General features: G+C 41.7%; 1 protein-coding gene across 1 annotated transcript; it reads left to right on the top strand.

The window, feature by feature from the left end:
- The first annotated feature begins 708 nt into the window (after positions 1-708).
- Positions 709-16,899, top strand: ston1 (stonin 1). Its single transcript, XM_033025486.1, has 5 exons — positions 709-719; positions 8,385-8,909; positions 12,755-14,591; positions 15,664-15,866; positions 16,580-16,899. The coding sequence occupies exons 3-5, from the start codon at positions 12,830-12,832 to the stop codon at positions 16,652-16,654; spliced, it is 2,040 nt and encodes a 679-aa protein (XP_032881377.1). The 5' UTR covers positions 709-719; positions 8,385-8,909; positions 12,755-12,829; the 3' UTR covers positions 16,655-16,899.

Genomic DNA, 16,899 nt, shown 5'->3' with positions numbered 1-16,899 from the left:
TTGAGTGAGCGATCGGGGATTAACAGGTGTTTATGACAGCTCAGAGATGTAGATAACTTCAGAGGAAACGGGAAAGAAAACTAGAAGTAAAACCTGGAAATAATATACCAACTTTTTCCATAGGAACCAGTTGGAGACAGTAAATTGGCTGATCATGTGGGACTGGCAGGAAATGAGCAGCCATAGAAAACAAAATTCCAGAAATATTTTATTACCCTTTTTTAAGAAATTCAGCCTCAGGATTTTGGTAAGGACCCAGGAATAAATAATTTTAAATGTTGTCATTGAGAGAATTGGAACCTAGTACCAGAAAATACATAACATTATTTAAAAATTATTACCGAGAGCTGGAAGCCACATGTATGCAAAGAGCCAAATAAATTTCACAGGAAACAATGTTCAGGCAAATCCCAGCTGTCCAACTCAGATTAGAATGATGTCGTCTTGTCTGATGGGTTTGGAGGAAAATGCAGGCATAGGCTCATGAGCTATTCTTTCAATAATCCTTTGCGACTATTAACATTTAACTGACCAAACAGTGTGAATGTAATATAGACATGACATAAACTAGATGAGGAAAATAAATCTACAAATATTAGCCAAAACCTTCCCACAGTCACAAGCTACGAAGAACGCTCCTGGGCTATCATGTGAGATTTTGCCTTTTCCTGGCACTAGCCCTTACACATCATAAGAGCTTACTGATTCTGCTTACTGTTGTTAAAATAAAACCACCAGCTAGAAAATGAAAAACCCATTCCTCTGACGCTTGTTGGCAGCTGAGGGCTTTTAGGCCATATAGTGTGACTGGGTCAACACACTCCATCTGAGGCTCATGTTGGTGATTGGGGTGGACCCTGGGTTTGGTCTGACAGAGCTGAGATAAGTAGAGAGTTTACTGAGCAGGAACAGAGAGAGACTGATGGATAGTTACAAACCCTTTCACAAAGTCTGCCCCCTACCACAGAGGGCTCACCCCATCTCCTACTGCAGATTTAACCAAGACCTCCCACTATCCTCTGTTCCCATTTCCCCATCACCAGTGACACAGTGGTGCAGCGGTAGAGTTGCTGCCTTACAGCACCAAAGATCCAGGTTCCATCCTGACTGCAGATGCTGTCTGTACGGAGTTTGTATGTTCACCCTGTGACCATGTAGATTTTCTCTGGGTGCTCTGGTTCCCTCCCATATTCCAAATACGTGCAGGTTTGTAGGTTAATCGGCTTCTGTACATTGTTCCTAGTGTGTAGGATAGAACTAGTGTATGGGTGATCATTGGTTGGCGGGGATTTGGTGGGCCGAAGGACCTTTTTCTATACTGAATCTCTAAATTCAACTAAACCAAACCACCTTCTCCTTTCCCTCTCCTGTTTTCCCTCTCCTGTTTTCCCCCTATTCTCCTACTCCATAACGCCTCCTGGGTCCAAACTCATGACCTCCTTTTGACACTATGTTTCACCCCAGATCCACAGCCAGCGGTGTCTTCACTATCCCCTGACCCCACCCTCCCTGGCCATGACTCTATACATATATTTGTTCTCAGAATGTAGATGTTGTTTGCAAAGACCATCTTCTTGAGACACGTCATCCAATTAGTAATAGGTTGGCACAGCATCTGACGTTTGTTGCTTCAGCATTGTTACTGACCTTTGGTGCCTCATGTATGGGCTCTGAGGATGCATTAAACCAGTGGTCAAAATCCAGGATGGAATCAGCATGGAATGCATTCTAATCCTTTAGCATTGTGGATAGTTATTGTGGCTCCAAACTTCAAAAATGATGCAGTGTCGCTCTGATTATTTGGGAACGGTGGTATTCTCTGGATTGTTTCCTCAACAATGCTTGTGAAGGTGAGTGATGGAAATGGGGGGTTACGCAGGGGGATGGCATCCCCTACTTTTCAGTTTCCAGTTCATGTCCAATTTCTGTAGTAGAAGGGATTCAGAGACGTTTATTAGCTATCCTTTGTCAAGTTTCTAGCAATTAAAATTATTTGTTTATTTGCTATAATTATGCTTGCATATTTTACTCAGCTCTCATAAACAACACATATTAAGTTATCTTATCAAAAATCAAAAACACAATCTTACTTTACTGAATTCATAGCTTTACATGGGGACGTGCACGCTGGCAAGCTAGCAAGGTGGTTCGGGTGACCAGCCTAGGTAACAAGGTTTTACCGTGTGTGGCCGTGTATTTCCCGCACAGCATATTGGAAGTGATGTTGCTACTTGCTATTTTTTGATTCACTGTTACTGTAAAATCATATAATTTTACAAGTATTCTGTATACAGTACTGTAATTTGTTATGTTAGATATTCGATGTACAAAATTTAGTAACATTGGCCTCCATGTATTCAGTTGCGGACAACGCAGAAAACTAGCACAAAATATTAAAGAACTAATTACTCAGGGTCTGGCGCATGAGCATGAACCATGACCTCACATAATCCCACCAAAGCATAACACTTGTTGCTACATAAGCATCAGCAAGGGAGGATACTGTCAGAGTCTGTCATACAGGGGACAGCAAAGACGGTGAAACAGTACACTTCTTCTACATATTCTTTAATCATCATACCTCGGCTGTGAGTATTATTTTGTATTTTTTCCACAGCATGATAGTGATCCAATTGAACCATGGCCCTTCCTTACAATGAAATGATTACTGTCCCAGCAGTACTACATCATCGTATTACTGTAATATTTATAAATTCTTGTGAGTATAGATTGTGAGGTTGTGAACACGTAGGGTTGCTTACAGATAATGTGGTGAAACCTTTGGCTTGGAACTTTGTCAAAAGTATGAGATGTTATGAATATTACATTCATATATTGACTTCGAGGTCCATGGACCCTTTTTTTAAGGTCTTGGGTATGTACTGTATCTTAGTACTCTTAGGGATGAATGTGCTTATTTAAGGTTGTATTAAGAGATCAAGAGACCGTCTCACACCAAAAACTGCGCTACGTATTTTAATTGCCGCAATGGTTTACAAATGAGTTAACTCACACCAGCAGTTATGCTACGTATGCCACGTGCTTCAGATTACCCGGCCAACGATTTTTCTTGGCATAGCTTTGGATGCATATGCACAGACAATGTTTCAGCCCAGTTGATCTATTTGTCTTCCAGTGTGAGGACCACACTGTGTACATACTGTGGTAACTTGTATAGTATGGCTATAGCGTAGTTTTTGCTGTGAGATGCCTTTATCGATTGTAAATTCGACTCACTATAGCTCGTATTTAGACTCATTTTTACATGATCTTGAATTAGAAATTGTTACGATAGGCCTGAATTAGGGTAGGTAATAGATAATTCAATACTTTTTCTATTATCTGCCCCCAATAAGAAACTGCATTTTCAGATTAAGTGTTTCAGTTAAATTAGAATGGATGGGGAGAAAATTAAATAAGTAATACCAATAGTTTTTTCCAGCCTAAATAGTGAGTAGTGAATATTTTGTTGTGGGTGGTTTTATTTAGCAAAGCAATAGTGCAAGCGGAAATATTTTATAATGTATCACTATCAAATATCTATACATTTCAGATTTGTGTACCCCTGTGAAAATGAGCATACTGAGATACTTTAAAAGATAGCGTCTTCAGATCGATGAAGAAATAAATGATGATGAAAACACTCAGCCAGTAAAGAAGGCTAAATTATTTTAAATTATAATGTAACTGATGCAGCTGTTTCACCTGATGCTGCATGTGAAGACATTTCAAAAGATATTGAAAAATGTGATCTTCCAGGCTGTTGGACACAAGAAATGTACTTAAACAAAAAGAAAAAATATCCCTGGCTAATTGTTAAAAACAGAAAACTAGGATGTAGTGTATGCAGCAAATGTGGTCATCTTGAACCTGAACGAACACAAGGAATTAATTTGTCTTGTGACTGGTGCAGTGTTAATGTAGTAGGAGTGAGTGATGACAAAGCAAAACAGTTAATGAGCTTAAGAAAAAAGATTTTTAAGCACAGAAATAGTGAAGCTCATATCAGATGCCAAAAAATCAATGAAACAGCTGGAAAAAAAAAGCAATCGAAAATGCAGTGTATATGTCACTAGGAGAGGGAAAACTCTGATTTAAAACCTCCACAGTCTTGTGGCCATATCCAATCACGGAAAAGGCTCCAAGAGTAAACCTCAAGAAAATCCGGAGTCGGAGCCCCTAAGGCAGTTCGTCGTTGTCTACAACCTCGCTCTGGCAGCTCCTGCGACGGCGCTGGTGCCAAACTGTAACGGCCCTGCTGTTCCTTTGGATCGATCAGTGACGTGGAGAGGGGGGACATGCTGCATGGGCAATAGCCTGTCCTCCATATGACATCGCCCAGGCTTGCATCCGACCAGGATGCATCACCCATGGTCAGTCATGACCGAGAGGGTCCTACTATGTCACTGATAAAGGATGAAGCAAAAACAGGTTGAGTTTTTAGAATTGTATATAAAACTGTACACAAAGGTAGGCCATACACAGTTATGTCTTCTGATATTGAACTGCAAGAAAGAAACGGCATCGACTTAGGGTACGTTCTACACTCTCGTAAGTCATGTGCAGATGCTTCTTACCACATAGGGAACCAGATGCGAAAGACACTGGTGAAAAATATAATTTCAAAACAATCTAAAATGTTTATTATGATTGATGAATCTACTATTATTAATGGCAAAACTGTTCTAGTAGTCTGCTTGAGAGCAGCAGTTGGTGAATGTTCCCAACCTATATCATTCTATTTTGACTTAGAACATATGAAACTTGGAGCAAATGCAAAATCTATATATGATGGGCTTGTAAGTTGCTTACAAAGAGGTGTTTTTTCAATACAGTACAGAAAATGTGATATCACTTGTAACTGATGGTGCATCAGTGATGTTAAGACGAAATGCAGGGCTTGCAAAACTATTTCTTGATGATTTCCCTAATGCAACTGTTTGGCACTGTGCCAGTCACAGGCTTGAACTCAGTGTAGGTGACGCTATAAATGAAGTTGCAAGTTTGAATCATTTTCAGATAATTTGTGATAAACTGTATTCCTTATATCATAGGTCTCCTAAGAATCAGGATGAGTTAACTGCATGCGCTGAGGCTCTTCACTGTCATCTGTTGAAAATTGGTCGTGTTTTCAGTGTGAGATGGGTTGCTTTGTCTTACCGAACTGTAAAGGCAATGTGGCAGTCATATAAAGCTATTTGGGAGCATTTTGGAAAAGCAAGCTGTGATGCTTCAAGATCTAGTGCAGAGAGAGCAAAGTACGAGGGGCTGAGAAAAGTATTAGAATCATCAGCTCTCGTAAATAATTTGGGCTTGTTGTTGGACAGTTTGCTAGAGTTGTCTGAACTGTCACTTGAACTGCAGAACCAAAATTGTACACATAATAAAGCACATGAGGAAATTAAACAAGCTATCAAGGTTCTTGAATGTCAAATAGAGAAGCCAGGAACATTTTATACTCAAGTGGAGAAAGCAACAAGCCAGATGACATTTAATGGAATAAATATGAGTGCTGGTAAAGTACCTACTATACATAGGCAACAGTTTTTGAGGAGTTTGATCAGTAATATGAAATCCAGGCTGCTTGAATCTACAACAGCTTCCAATGATAAATGTAAAAAGTTAATGAACCAGTTGAAATATTTAGATATTAACAATATTCCAGAAGATTCACTTTTTACCATTGGGGGTAATGATGTAGAAGAAATGGCAGAACAATTTGGCATAAATGGTCGGCTTTGTATCAGAGCCTTCGGAGAATTCAAGGAATCTTAAGGGAAGGTAGTTTCTGCAGATTTTCAGCAGCAGCTAACGGCTGTAAATACAATTCCGGTTACAACAGCAGAATGTGAAAGAAGATTCAGTGGCATCTCACCACAACATGCAAGACTTCAAACTGATCATCTCTCAACTCTTCTATTTATTAAGTTGGTGGGACCTCCTCTGTCAAAATTCAACCCTGAAGAATATGTGAGGACATGGCTTCTTAGTGGCAGAAGGCGTGCTGAAGAAACAGCATGCAGAAAGAGTGACAGAAAAAAATTGAGATTATATACCATTATGGAACATTTTGTAATGTAAACTGGAGTGTAATTCACTTAATTGTTGCGTTTGTCCATTAATAAATAAGTAGAAATTTCAGAAATGTAGGTTGTACTTACATTTATATATTGGCTGATCATCGTACGTATATACTACATATTGCAAGATTTGTGAAGTTGTAAACTGTACACTTATTATTGGCTGATCATTGTATGTGTATAGTACATATAGCAAGATATGCAAAGTTGGAAACTGTTCACTATTATTATTCTCAATAAATTTATGAATAATCTGAAAAATATATATATTTTACCAAAATATATATTTGTTATACCTATCTTTGTTTGACTGAGTTACTGATACAATGTGCATGCAATCATCATACCCAGTGCATATAGGCTCAAAATGGCCATGATATTTACCATATTACAAAATATTTCTCATGGGGGGCTTATAGCATCTTCCCAACCTTAGCCTCACAGACCTTAGCGTACCCCTCGTTCCTAAAACCCATTTCCATCACTGGTGAAGGTGGACTGAAATGGATTTATGGATAGGAAAGATGTAGGGGGGGAAATAGACACAAAAAGCTGGAGTAACTCAGCGGGTCTGACAGCATCTCTGAAGAAAAGAAATAGGTGACATTTTGGGTCGAGACTCTTCCCGAAACATCACCTATTCTTTTTCTACAGAGATGCTGTCTGACCCGCTGAGTTACTCCAGCTTTTTGTGGCTACCTTTAGTTTAAACCAGCATCTGCAGTTCCTTCCTACACACGATGTAGGGGGATATGGGTCAAACACAAGCAAGTGGAAAGAGCTTAGGAAGGCATCTTGATGGGTATGGGTGACTTGGGCTGAAAGGCCTGCTTCCCTGCTGTGACACTCCATGAAGACCTTCAGACGTCCTATCTGCTTTTCAGGGCAGAGATGGGTACTAGGTCAGTGTTGTGAGTGGAGAGACGGGTGAGAAACCATCATGGATTACAGGTCTGTACGCCAGGATGTTGTCTGCTCTTTGACACCAATGATAAGGAGGTCATCAGGAACCAATATCAGGTCCTCAAGTTCTTCAATGGCTCTGTTTAGCTTTGGGTAGAGCCACTTGTGGTTAGTGTTAAATTAACAATGTGAATGGCCAAGTATTTAGCTGGTAATAGCGCAGTGATTGACCATGGCTTCACCAGTCACTTATAAATGATTTCAATGGTCAGCTTCTGCAGATAAATGATACCATGTGGATGGAGACAAAGTTAGTTCCACTCCAGCCCGCTTATGGAGCTTCATTTCTCCGTTTCTTTCTTGTTCCAATGTTTTTTTCTCAGGTGCTGAAGCCCGCCACTGAATCAAATTGGCTTCGACAAGACCAAATGCTAACCTCGTCTCCATTACAGAGACTAGCTCTTTTTAGAAAAATAAAACAAATTCATATTTATTTTATTAGTTGATCTGAAATTGCACAGCTGTGCGTTTGGAGCTTGTGTAATTGGAGTTTAGGTCTATGGGTCATTGATCCAGGATTCTGACTGTTCATCTTCCAAATCAACAGGTTGCAATCTCCTAATGTAGAACTAATAACGACCCAGAGAGGGAAAGGTCTGAAGAAGGGTCCCGACCCGAAACGTCGCCCATCCATATTCTCCAGCGACGCTGCCTGACCACCCCCCCCCCCCCACCCCAGAGATTTATTCCAGCACTTTTTGTTGTCATTTTTTTTTTGCAAACCAGCATCTGCAGTTCATACCGGTAGAGTACTCCGCTCATTTTGCAAATGCTTTCAAATAACTACGGGAGTAGTTCAAAATGTCATTTTTAACCGGTGGCGTTTATGAAATTCACTTTGAAACGTCGATATCTCATTAGTCTCCCTGTCCGCTTCAGTGGGTGCATCGGGCAGCTTTGGATGAGGCTTTGTTTTGAAGTTCTGCCACCACTCAACAACAGTCTGCTCCAGGCGAGGCTGCTCTTAACAGCCTTTCATTGCTCGGCACGGTCTGCGCTCTCTGGAGACCGAAGATTGCCTAACTTTTTTAAAAAACTTGGAGGCTGTTCACTTCCTTTATTGCTGCGCTTCCCACAATCCAGCACCAGTATGTGTGTCTCTTTCAGGCAGGCAGATAGATATCCCCCGGCTTCAGATGAAAGCAGTCGCCCATGCAGATAATTATGTCCTATTATTTCTTTGTTGAGCTGTGCAACGACCCGTGAGTTTCTTTCTCCCTGATGTGAATCACTGAGTCCCGTGGACTGTCAACCACTCTCGGGTAACTGACGCCACGAACAACTAATCGAGTCGGAAGAAGGGTCTCGACCCGAAACGTCACCCATTCCTTCTCTCCAGAGATGCTGAGTTACTCCAGCTTTTTGTGTCTATAATCGAGACTATAACAGTTTTGATTAACACGGACTCCGGTCGATATTCCAACCGCACGTTAAAAAACCGACTGGAACCCGAGAAAAACAGGAAGAGGGAACCAATCCGAGTTAATTAAAAAAAATTTCCCCCAGATCTGCCTGCAGGAAGATATATACTCCCGTAGTTAAGTACATGTTTTGAAAGATGTTGCTTCTGTCCGGACGTCGCGTTGGAAGTCTAGTTGCCAGCTCTTGTTTGTAATGTTTACTTTGCCCTAGTCGCTGGAGCTCGAAGCAGAGGAGGGACGTCGCTGTCAGCTCAGGCAGAAGCGCTTAGCTCTCCTGGGCCATTTTGAGATTTAATTCTCTTTGTCGCCGCTTTGCTTCTTCTGCTTCTTCTTCTTATTATTATTATTATTATTATTATTATTATTGAATAATAGAGACTAGAAAAGGCAACGGATGACACACAAGGAACTTGTGGACGACTCGAATAAGTAACGTTGCACGACTGTAAGTATTTCTGATATCTACCATACGTTTTTGCCGATTTCACATTTAGAAACCTCTCCGTGGGTGTTGGGAACTTGCCCTGTCGACGGGGGGAACATTGTGCGGTAAAACTCGCTGTCATTCAACGGGGAAGCGGTGGGAGGAAAACAAATGGAAACAGAAATTGTAGAAGAATGAGTAGGAAGGAACTGCAGATGCTGGTTTACACCGGAGAAGAATGAAGATAAGAACGAGTTACTCCAACACTTTGTTTTGTTTTTGCTGGAAAATGGAAATTTTGAGAACTTGAAATTAACAACAACAACAACAAAACAAGAGTTGTTGCAAGTTTGCAGAAGAATCTTCCCAGTGCGATAATTCATCCCATTTTCACAGCATTCCCGCAATTTTTAATTAATTTCCTATCGCGAAAATCGATCTTCAGCGTCTGGGAATCTTTGCCATAAGTGGCTCCTTCAATAGTGCCAAGTTGTCCGAATGTGCAAGGCGACGTATTTCCTCATAGGATAATACTGCACAGAAACAAGCACTTTACCCCTACGAGCCCAAGATGCCCAGTCTAAGTTGGCCCCATTTCCCTCCGTTTGGCCCATTTACTCTCTTTCCAACGCAGTCGGTTCCCTTATGCACCGATGCACAGCCTCTTGCCCAGAGTAGGCGAATCGAGGACAAGAGAACATCGGTTTAAGGTGAAGGGGAAAAGATTTAATAGGAATCTGAGGGGTAACATTTTCACACAAAGGGTGGTGGGTGTATGGAACAAGCTGTAAGAGGAGGTAGTTGAGGCTGGGACTATCCCATTGTTTCAGAGGTACATGGATAGGACTGGTTTGGATGGATATGGACCAAACGCAGGCAGGTGGGACTAGTGTATCTGGGACACGTTGGCCGATGTGGGCAAGTTGGGCCGAAGGGCCTGTTTCCACACTGTATCACTCCAAGCTATAACCAACCTCGTCCTGGAGAGCAGAGTCCACCCCCCGCCCCACTCGAAGCCAAACTCCTTCTGCTGAGCTGAGCTTAGTCACACGCTATTTTTAACCCGCGGATCTGCCCGACGTACAGAGCCAGTATTTTTTCTGTAAACTGAGCAGTGCATTCCTGACAAGTAGCGCGTAACAAACATCAGGCTCCAGCTGGACGTACGGCACATCAGCAGAAATTATTTTTCCTCAAATGTTGTTTTAAAGAGCGCTTTAAATAACTGCGAAAACGAGAGAGCACAGAAAAAGGTCATTCGATCATCCAGTCCATGCTGACCATCAAGTCTCATCCACACTAAAACACAAAGTGCTGGAGTCACTCAGCGGGTCAGGCAACATCTGCTGCTGGAATGGATAGGCGATGTTCCGGATCCAAGATGCTGCATGACCAGCTGAGTACCTCCAGCACTGTTTTGCTCAAGACCCCAGCTTCTGCAGTTCCTTGTGTCTCCATATCATCTGTCTCCATCCACACTAATCCCATTTGCCAGTATCTTTTAAATTTCCACTGTTAAATAAATATTTGACAGCATGAGAAGAGGCCACGAACAGCAAAACGCCAATTCTGTCAGTTCCATTGAAATAAAACTAACCGTGCCATCTTCCGTGATATTCCCGCCCCCCCCCCCCATAATCCCCTCCTGAGTGTCTTTAGACAAGGAACGGACCGAGGCAGGAACATCGCGTGGCGGAGGAGGGGCTGAGAACATTTCTTGTACGAACATTGGTATTTCCTGTCCCATTCTTGAACCCGATATCTCACATGATTCCAATCAAATAACAGTTTTTTTTTGCCAGGCAATGGTGCCTGCTGCTGCTAATAGTTACATAGGTTTGAGAACACTAACGATATTGTTTGACGGGGGAAAGATGAAAAGCATTCTTACTACTGTGATATTGGAGCCAGAGTTAAGGATGGCTCTATAATTTGAATGTCATGTCTAAAGTCCAAACTATAATTACTTTAAACATCTCTGTCTGTAATAGTGTTAGAGACGGCTGTCACAGCAGAGACCTAAGTTGTAATTGAGTACCAAACATGCAAGAATGTTAATGCCAGGTACAGGCTGGGGGACACTTGTCTCTTGTCAGCATGGAACCGTCGTTTCAGTAAAACTAAAAATAGATCTGGTCAACGCAGAGTCTCTTGCCCAGAGTAGGGGAATGAAGAACCAGAGGACATCGTTTTAAGTTGAGGGTGGAAAGATTTAATAAGAACCTATAGGCGTAACTTATTTACACAAAGGGTGGTGACTGGTGGGTGTATGGAACGAGCTGCCGGAGCGGAGGTAGTCGAGGCAGGTACTAACGCAACGCTTCATAAGCATTTACCCTCTCCTTTTTGCCTTTAAAAGTTTACAATCCTACGCACGATTTCCCAATGTGCATTATCAACTACAGATTCTGAAAAGCTGAAAACCAGCCAGAAATGCTAGCTACTTTTATTATCCATGTAATATAATTTCACAGAAGTGTTATTTGTATTATTATAGTAAAAGGAAGATTATGGGTTTGGAGATAATATTTAAGTTGTCTAGACTGTACTATTCTGAGTGAGATAATGAGTTGTTCCGTTGCCCTGTTCAGCAGTACATCATATTTTATAAAGGCAAGATAGGACAGCTTATTCAAGTAAGAAAATTAAAGCTGTCTTTAATATTCGTTTACATAGTATGATAAATTTGGATACATTTAGATGCAAGTATCATTTCCAGGGTAGACCTTATTTTTTATTCTATGGTGCTTATTGAATTCAGTAATGTCAGCCATGGGGAATCTATTTTTTTTATCCAGTATTAACAGTGACTCAGTATACAGCAACAGGGTTGAACTTATGAATGTGTGTACTGGTAAGGAACTTTACTGACTTCAATATAAACCCGACATTTGTGGTTTCCTGTCCATTTGTTGTTATTCCTCTGGATGGAAAAATTTGGGTCGTCCTGCTGTGAATTTCCAGAATACTTAACTAGTGCTGGAGGCATCCTGGCCATGGTGCACATTTATATAGATGTCCATAAAAATTCCTGAAACTCTTGCCCAAACAGTTTGGCATAAATGCTCCCTATGTGGAACTGCCAATTCTGAAATTCTACTCTGCTTTATTCTTCCCAGCCTGTGCTGTGATCTTTTTAGTTTAGTTTTGTTTGGTTTAGAGATACAACATGGTAACAGGCCCTTCAGGCCACCGAGTCCACACCGACCTGCGATTACTCGTACGCTAGTTCTATCCTACACACTGGGGACAATTTATAGAAGCCAATTAACTCTGCATGTCTTTGTGTTGTGGGAGGAAATCAGAGCACCCAGAGAAAACCCATGAAGTCACAGGGAGAAGGAACAAATGCTGTACAGACAGCACCCATAGTCAGGATTGAGCCCAGGTCTCTAGTGCTGTAAGGCAGCAACTCTATCACTGTCACTAAGCCGCCCGACTGTCTGTCAACAGGGTTCATAGTCATACAGCATGGAAATAGGCCATTCGGCCCAACTTGTCCATGCCGACCAAATTGCCCCATCTAAGCTAGTCCCACTTCCTTGCATTTGGCTTATAAACTTTCCTATCCATACCTGTCCAAGTGCCTTATGAATGCTGTCATAGTACCTGCCTCAACTACCTTCTCTGGCAGCTCATTCCATATACCCCCAACCTAAAATGTCACCTATCCATGTTCTCCAGAGATGCTGCCTGAGTTACTCCAGCACTTTGTGTCTTTTTTGGTAAACTCTGCAGTTCTTTGTTCGTCATCATTATGTTGATCTGCTTATCTGTAATTTGGTATTTAGTCATCATTTAGAGATATTGGAGTACCATCTGAAAGTTATAATAATTTAAAAAAATTATCATGTTGTATTTTTCAGCAAGGCATGCAGCAATCGACTTCCTGGAACAGTCCAGAGAGGAGATTCTTATGAATTAAATGCATCAGATTAAACATGTGTTCCGCCAGTTATCCGAACTGGGTTACATTTGATGATGATAATGCTTTCCAGTCACCGAAAAGTTCCTTCAAATCAGATAATGGTCTCAAAGGATTCCAGTCCAATGGCTTGGTGTTAAGTCTTTCTTCTCAACACGAAACAGCCTGGATTTCTGCCTCTGGAAGTAACACGCCTCTTTCTCCACATTGCTCCAGCTCTCCTTGCACCCCAACCTTTGGGTCTCAGACTCCAATCACACCAAGCTCACCGAAGGATAACTACTTATTTAAAGTAGAGGAACAATCGCAAACCAATCACTTCAGGTCACACAATAATGAGAATGGATACGCCAACCCTTTTTGGAATCAGAAATGTATTTTACGGACTGATGCTGCTCACTGTGAACAGGAGACTGACCACTCCAATAAAGCACCAGGCATTAACGCAACGCACACTTTCCTTCATGGAAATCACCCACCCAAGGAGATAAGAGGAGACAATCAAAGTCAGAGCAATTCTCCTCTGATTGTCCTTTGCCAAAAGCTTGAAAAAATACAAGCAGAGGATTCCCAGTTGTCACAGAGATCGACATCGGAAAGCAAACAGCTTAATACTCAAATTTCTTTGTCAGTTGGTAGAGATTTCTTCAGACGTGAGTGCAAAGATGGCTGGCCTTTAATGATGAGGATCCCTGAGAAGAAGAACATGATGTCTTCTCGTCAATGGGGTCCAATCTATCTCAAGCTCCTAGCTGGTGGTATTTTACAATTATATTATGAGCAGGGCCTTGAGAAACCCTTTAAAGAATTGCAGTTGCAACCTTACTGCAGGCTCTCAGAACCCAAACTGGAAAACTACAAGGAGTCAGGAAAGATCCACACAGTGAAGATTGAACATGTATCGTACACAGAAAAACGCAAGTATCATCCGAGACCTGAAGTCCTTCATGAGGCAGAGGTTGAGCAAGTGTTGAAGTTGGGAACGACCGACTGTGGGGATATCACAGACTTGATCGCAGCGGTTGAAGAGGAACTAATGAAGCTGCCTCCCCCAACCCAGCGAAGGAAGGTCTACGAAGAGCAAGACATGACGCTTGAACTAACAGATCACTTCTGGGGAACATTTACAAAGGAAGGAAAGCTCTTTCAAAGTTCAGTGACGACTCGCGTTCATTGTTTGTGCTTCATTAATGGCAATATAGAATGTTTCTTAGCTCTCAATGACTTGCAGCTACAGATCAAAGACCGAAGTTACTTAAAAAATGACACAGACAGCACATGGATTCAGATCTGCGATTACCATGTTCACAAGTGTGTGAAGGAAAATGAGTTTGAGAAATCTAGAATTGTTAGATTTACCCCTCCGGATGCCTGTAGACTGGAACTGATGCGATTCAAAACCGTCTGTGATGATCCCCAGCTTCCTTTTTTACTGAAGGGTTTGGTCACAGTTCATGGAGCCTACACAGAACTGCAAGCCTTTCTTGTCATGTCCCCTACTACTTATTCTAACCTACAAACCACGCTGCCTTCGAAGTACTGTGAAAATGTGATGATACGCTTTCCTGTTCCTTTGGCTTGGTTCAAAATATTCCGCACCGTCCATCTCTTCAGACAGAAGTCGTTGAAGGCTAAGAAGAATTGGAATGCGCGGCTTGGCTCTGTTAGCATGTCAGGTGGTGAACCAGTGATGCAAGTCACCATTGGCACTGCCAAATATGAACATGCTTTCAGGGCAATTGTCTGGAGGATTGATAGTCTACCCGACAAAAATGCAGGTATTTTTCATAACATGATTGAAGAAAATCAACATGGAGATACTGGAATGGCTGATGATGTGGTGGGGACCTGAAACGGATTGACAGGGGTGGTGCTGGAGGCAGATACTAAAGTGATGTTAATGAGGCTTATAGATAGGTAGTCACAAATTGCTGGAGTAACTCAGCGGGTCAGGCAGCATCTCTGGAGAAAAGGAATAGGTGACGTTTCAGTGCTGCTCTGTGGCATTGATGCGGAATTCACAGGATCGGAGGGCATGATTAACAATTCATTGTGAAGTCATGGACTCAGACAAGGCATTTGAAAGACAAAATTCTGCTACTTTTAACCCAAGGCCATTTTAATTCAATAATGCCTTTCTTGTAAAAAAAAAACAACCAAAGGCTTCACAGGAGGCTTTTCGCTGAGGTTGACATTGACAATGAGAAGAAGATACTAACATAGCTGAACAAAAGCTTGGTCGAAAGTACCTTTTAAAAGGATTTTTAAAAAAGGAAAGAGAAGTTGACAGTGGTATTTTGGGAGGGAGGGTTCAAAATACAAGTGCATCTTCGAGGCTTGACAGCTCAAGACACAGACTCAAGCAGTATCTATTACGGATGTATCAATTAATAAAACACTGGTCAATTAATGTATTCTTTAAAATTGAATTTAAAACTTTAGTTTAATTTATTGTCAAATGTACCGAGGTACAGTGAAATGCTTTTTGTTGCATGCCATCCAGTCAATGGAAAGATTGTACACGATTACAATCAAGCCACCCGCAGACAACAGATACAGGATAAAGGGAATAATGTAGTCCGAGATAAAGTTCAGTGAGGTCCAATAAAAGATAGTCCGAGTGTCCACAATGAAGTCCAGGGTCTCCAATGACAGAATAATGACAGTTGAAATAGCATTGTTATATCAATTGTGCTTTTGAGGATATTTCAGTAATTTTAATATGTAGCCATCTTGTTTGGTGACAGTTATAATGAATGTGGACATTTTATGTACTAGATGGGATCAAGGTTAATTCATTACCTCATAATTTCACAGTGAAATAACGGATTCTCCTATTTCACTCTGCAGCATCTGATCAGCCGCATTGTTTTTCTTGCAAACTTGAGTTGGGTTCAGACCAGGAGATACCTTCGGAGTGGGAGCCACTTGTCGCTGTTGAATTTGAGGTGCCTGACTCAACAGCTTCCAAAACAAAAGTGAAGTCATTTGGCACAGAGAGTGACATCCAACCGGAGAAACACATTCACCTAAAAACTCGATACCATTACCAGGTCAGTTGTATTGCCCTCTTTACAAGTCTTTGTACTCTGGAGATTGTTTGTCCAGTAAATTGTCAGAATATTTTTGCAAAACGAGATTGATAATTTCCAGAACTAAATGTTCCACTGTTGGTGGTTGTGCTTTTTGCTCTCTTGCTACCAAGGTTGCTACTAAATTGTATTAATATGTATTTAGAGAATCAGCATGGAAACGAGCCCTTCAGCCCACTGAGTCCACTACCAATCACCAATAACACTAATTCTATGTTATCCCACTTTCGCATCCACTCCCTTCCCATTAGGGGCAATTTACAGAGGCCAATTACCCTACAAACGCGCACATTTTTGGGATCTGGGAGTAAACCGGAGCACCCGAAGGAAATCCATGTGGTCACAGGGAGAACATACAAACTCCGCACAGGCTGTACCCGAGGTCAGGATCGAACCCGGGTCTCTTGGCACTGTGAGGCGCTTTACCAGCTACGTACGATATGGTGCCGCCAAGTTCTCAATCTTTTGCATATGATGAAACAAAGGTGCTGGCATTTCAAATTAAACCACACTGGCTTGGTTGCTAATTTAATCCCCAACCTCTCCCAATCTCATCCCAAACCCATTGAAACATTTCACCCAAGCCAAGCAGTTACAAACCATCTTTCTCATTTTATCTCTCTGTTAGGTACTGCAATGCCTCCTTATTTATTCTGGAACCCTTTTCACTGCAGGTTGAAATCGAAAAGAAGTGGATTAGAATCGAGGGAGAAGATCCAGAGAAACCTGGAGATTGTGCAACACAATGAACATTACAGAGAGCACGACTTCCAGCTTTATATTGCAACAAAAATGATCCGTGGGTTTCAAATTATGGCAGTATCTTGGTGACTAGATTGTTGGAAAATTGAAAAGAAAGTGTTCAGTGGTTGCTCAAAGCCGAGCACACTATGTTAGTTTAGTTTAGAGATACCGCGCGGAACAGGCCCTTGAGCCCACCGGGTCCGCGCCGACCAGCGATCCCCGCACATTAACACTATCCTACACCCACTAA

The sequence above is a fragment of the Amblyraja radiata genome, chromosome 8, assembly GCF_010909765.2.
Source record: "Amblyraja radiata isolate CabotCenter1 chromosome 8, sAmbRad1.1.pri, whole genome shotgun sequence".
Classification (NCBI taxonomy): domain Eukaryota; kingdom Metazoa; phylum Chordata; class Chondrichthyes; order Rajiformes; family Rajidae; genus Amblyraja; species Amblyraja radiata.
This window is presented reverse-complemented; position numbering and strand designations above follow the sequence as displayed.

Coding starts and splice junctions, on each gene's coding strand:
- ston1 (XM_033025486.1), top strand. CDS start 12,830: ATGTGTTCCGCCAGTTATCCGAACTGGGTTACATTTGATGATGATAAT. Junction 14,592..15,663: donor TCTACCCGACAAAAATGCAG/GTATTTTTCATA, acceptor TTCACTCTGCAG/CATCTGATCAGCCGCATTGT. Junction 15,867..16,579: donor AAACTCGATACCATTACCAG/GTCAGTTGTATT, acceptor TTTTCACTGCAG/GTTGAAATCGAAAAGAAGTG.